At 40.2% G+C, this 5,101-nt stretch overlaps 1 protein-coding gene across 1 annotated transcript in view; it reads right to left on the minus strand.

Moving 5' to 3' along the window:
- Positions 1-1,289: 1,289 nt before the first annotated feature.
- The window catches only part of mylkb (myosin light chain kinase b), a 53,835-nt gene continuing 50,023 nt past the window's right edge, over positions 1,290-5,101 (minus strand). The window contains exons 22-23 of the mRNA XM_080794431.1: positions 2,015-2,127; positions 1,290-1,559 (exon numbers count right to left, since the gene is read on the minus strand). Of these exons, the coding sequence (XP_080650557.1) occupies positions 1,437-1,559; positions 2,015-2,127 (236 nt within the window). The 3' untranslated portion in view covers positions 1,290-1,436. The remainder of the gene's footprint in view (positions 1,560-2,014; positions 2,128-5,101) is intronic.

Below are 5,101 nucleotides of genomic sequence, written 5' to 3' on the forward strand. Positions count from 1 at the left end.
TGAGAGTGTACAAATGGAAGCAAATGGACTCGACAGGTCCATTTGTACACTCTCAGAGTTAAATGAACAGTGGTTTTACAATATAAATTGGGATACCAGAGATATAAATGCCATTAAATCGGGGGTCCGTAGCATAATGCGTGTGAAAGTGGGGGCCCAGTTAGTGGTCCAAACATGTTGGCCTGATGAAGACCAGTTAGTGGTCCAAACATGTTGGCCTGATGAAGACCAGTTAGTGGTCCAAACATGTTGGCCTGATGAAGACCAGTTAGAGGTCCATGTTGGCCTGATGAAGACCAGTTAGAGGTCCATGTTGGCCTGATGAAGACCAGTTAGAGGTCCATGTTGGCCTGATGAAGACCAGTTAGAGGTCCATGTTGGCCTGATGAAGACCAGTTAGTGGTCCAAACATGTTGGCCTGATGAAGACCAGTTAGAGGTCCATGTTGGCCTGATGAAGACCAGTTAGTGGTCCAAACATGTTGGCCTGATGAAGACCAGTTAGAGGTCCATGTTGGCCTGATGAAGACCAGTTAGTGGTCCAAACATGTTGGCCTGATGAAGACCAGTTAGAGGTCCATGTTGGCCTGATGAAGACCAGTTAGAGGTCCATGTTGGCCTGATGAAGACCAGTTAGAGGTCCATGTTGGCCTGATGAAGACCAGTTAGAGGTCCATGTTGGCCTGATGAAGACCAGTTAGTGGTCCAAACATGTTGGCCTGATGAAGACCAGTTAGAGGTCCATGTTGGCCTGATGAAGACCAGTTAGTGGTCCATGTTGGCCTGATGAAGACCAGTTAGAGGTCCATGTTGGCCTGATGAAGACCAGTTAGAGGTCCATGTTGGCCTGATGAAGACCAGTTAGAGGTCCATGTTGGCCTGATGAAGACCAGTTAGTGGTCCATGTTGGCCTGATGAAGACCAGTTAGAGGTCCATGTTGGCCTGATGAAGACCAGTTAGTGGTCCATGTTGGCCTGATGAAGACCAGTTAGTGGTCCAAACATGTTGGCAGTCTGGCAGCCTTTTTAATTTAATGAAGGATTTCCTCCTCTTTTAACTTTGAGTCTTTTTTTTTTAATAGTCTAAACCAACATATCTGTCAATTGTCTACCGAATTATCAGTTAAATTCTCTGTGGGACCCCCATCTGGAAATATGTTGTTCCAGGGACCCCCATCTGGAAATATGTTGTTCCAGGGACCCCCATCTGGAAATATGTTGTTCCAGGGACCCCCATCTGGAAATATGTTGTTCCAGGGACCCCCATCTGGAAATATGTTGTTCCAGGGACCCCCCCCCCCCAGAAACTGTGAAAGAATATAATATTCAAAGATTTTGCACACACATTTTCACCATTTTAAGATGTGCTCTGTTTCACAAGAGCTACAGTTTAAGCTGGTTGTTCAGCTCCATCCATAACGATCTTCCTCCGTGCTGCTACTCCTCCTCCTCCTCCTCCTCCTCCGCCATCACCTCCACCAGCAGCTCAGCGGTGCAGGTTGCCTCACCCAGGCTGTTCACGGCCTTCACGGTGTACTTGCTGTCGTCATCACCTGACACCTGCGGGGACCAATGACATCACATCATTACATCACCTGACACCTGTGGGGACCAATGCCATGCCATCATTACGTAATAATAGTTGCGAACGCAGTGATTGCGAACGCAGTGATTGCGAACGCAGTGAGCACTTACTATGAGACCTACCAGATCATGTCTGTCTGTCTGTGTGTGTGTCCCCCCTTTGTGCCCATATATGGAGCTGAGTGATTTGTTTGTGATTGATGCAACACACTCCATATTTGGACGTATAGCTGCTTTGGGGACTCCTTATATGGTTATGGCTAAGTTAAAAACTTAACTTAAAAATAACTTAACTTAAAAATAAATCTTAAAAAAAACCCAAATATGTACGAGCTGCGTTCGCTTCCCGCGTTTGCGCGTCTTACTGGTAATAGTAATAAAAATAATAAAATAATATTAATAATAATAATAATAATAATAATAATAATAACCTCAGATATCACCAGACTACAGTTTCCATCCTCGTCATAATCGATCTGGAAGTGACGAGTCTCTTTGATTGGCTGATCGTCTTTATACCACACCACCTCCGGGTCGGGGTAGCCTATAGGAGAGCGACAGGAAACAGCAACATTGTGTCTATGGGGGCATGTACTTTTAAATAACCACTCATAACATTGTGTCTATGGGGCATGTAACATGATACTTTTTAAATAACCACTCATAACATTGTGTCTATGGGGGCATGTACTTTATAAAAAAATCACACACGTGTGAACTGAGTGGTGCAATTCCCCCCCCCCCCTCTCTCTCTCTCTCTCTCTCATTAGAGACACAGCACTACCCCTCCTCTGTTTCTGGCGCCCCCTACTGGTATAAATCAGTAACATACTCGGGCTCATGTGCACACACAGGTACCTACCTACACAGGTACACAGGTACGTACACGGACATTGCTGGTTGTAGGAGTGGTTGCACCACTCAATAACCACTCATAACATTGTGTCTATGGGGGCATGTACTTTATAAATAACCACTCATAACATTGTGTCTATGGGGCATGTACTTTATAAATAACCACTCATAACATTGTGTCTATGGGGGCATGTACTTTATAAATAACCACTCATAACATTGTGTCTATGGGGCATGTACTTTATAAATAACCACTCATAACATTGTGTCTATGGGGGCATGTACTTTTAAATAACCACTCATAACATTGTGTCTATGGGGGCATGTACTTTTAAATAACCACTCATAACATTGTGTCTATGGGGGCATGTACTTTTAAATAACGACTCATAACATTGTGTCTATGGGGGCATGTACTTTTAAATAACCAGTCATAACATTGTGTCTATGGGGCATGTACTTTATAAATAACCACTCATAACATTGTGTCTATGGGGGCATGTACTTTATAAATAACCACTCATAACATTGTGTCTATGGGGGCATGTACTTTATAAATAACCACTCATAACATTGTGTCTATGGGGCATCTACTTTATAAATAACCACTCATAACATTGTGTCTATGGGGGCATGCACTTTATAAATAACCACTCATAACATTGTGTCTATGGGGCATGTACTTTATAAATAACCACTCATAACATTGTGTCTATGGGGCATGTACTTTTAAATAACCACTCATAACATTGTGTCTATGGGGGCATGTACTTTATAAATAACCACTCATAACATTGTGTCTATGGGGCATGTACTTTTAAATAACCACTCATAACATTGTGTCTATGGGGGCATGTACTTTTAAATAACCACTCATAACATTGTGTCTATGGGGGCATGTACTTTTAAATAACCACTCATAACATTGTGTCTATGGGGGCATGTACTTTTAAATAACCACTCATAACATTGTGTCTATGGGGCATGTACTTTATAAATAACCACTCATAACATTGTGTCTATGGGGGCATGTACTTTATAAATAACCACTCATAAAATTGTGTCTATGGGGGCATGTACTTTATAAATAACCACTCATAACATTGTGTCTATGGGGCATCTACTTTATAAATAACCACTCATAACATTGTGTCTATGGGGGCATGCACTTTATAAATAACCACTCATAACATTGTGTCTATGGGGCATGTACTTTATAAATAACCACTCATAACATTGTGTCTATGGGGCATGTACTTTTAAATAACCACTCATAACATTGTGTCTATAGGGGCATGTACTTTATAAATAACCACTCATAACATTGTGTCTATGGGGCATGTACTTTTAAATAACCACTCATAACATTGTGTCTATGGGGCATGCACTTTTAAATAACCACTCATAACATTGTGTCTATGGGGCATGTACTTTTAAATAACCATAACATTGTGTCTATGGGGCTTCTACTTTATAAATAACCATAACATTGTGTCTATGGGGCATGTACTTTTAAATAACCACTCATAACATTGTGTCTATGGGGCATGTACTTTTAAATAACCACTCATAACATTGTGTCTATGGGGCATGTACTTTTAAATAACCATAACATTGTGTCTATGGGGCATGTACTTTTAAATAACCACTCATAACATTGTGTCTATGGGGCATGTACTTTTAAATAACCATAACATTGTGTCTATGGGGCATGTACTTTTAAATAACCACTCATAACATTGTGTCTATGGGGCATGTACTTTATAAATAACCACTCATAACATTGTGTCTATGGGGGCATGTACTTTTAAATAACCACTCATAACATTGTGTCTATGGGGGCATGTACTTTTAAATAACCACTCATAACATTGTGTCTATGGGGGCATGTACTTTTAAATAACGACTCATAACATTGTGTCTATGGGGGCATGTACTTTTAAATAACCACTCATAACATTGTGTCTATGGGGCATGTACTTTATAAATAACCACTCACAACATTGTGTCTATGGGGGCATGTACTTTATAAATAACCACTCATAACATTGTGTCTATGGGGGCATGTACTTTATAAATAACCACTCATAACATTGTGTCTATGGGGCATCTACTTTAAAAATAACCACTCATAACATTGTGTCTATGGGGGCATGCACTTTATAAATAACCACTCATAACATTGTGTCTATGGGGCATGTACTTTTAAATAACCACTCATAACATTGTGTCTATGGGGCATGTACTTTTAAATAACCACTCATAACATTGTGTCTATGGGGCATGTACTTTTAAATAACCACTCATAACATTGTGTCTATGGGGCATGCACTTTTAAATAACCACTCATAACATTGTGTCTATGGGGCATGTACTTTTAAATAACCACTCATAACATTGTGTCTATGGGGCATGTACTTTTAAATAACCATAACATTGTGTCTATGGGGCATGTACTTTTAAATAACCATAACATTGTGTCTATGGGGCATGTACTTTTAAATAACCATAACTTGCTCAATTTTCAACCGAGTTCCAAACGTTTTGATTTGTTATAAACGTCAAGAGACGTACGCAATCATACTGATGTGCTTTTATACGACGTTCATAAACACAAATTGAATCATAACTACGTTGACAACGTTTATAATAAACCAACACGT

The sequence above is a fragment of the Protomyctophum bolini genome (genome assembly GCF_963924005.1).
Source record: "Protomyctophum bolini genome assembly, chromosome: 22".
Classification (NCBI taxonomy): Eukaryota; Metazoa; Chordata; class Actinopteri; order Myctophiformes; family Myctophidae; genus Protomyctophum; species Protomyctophum bolini.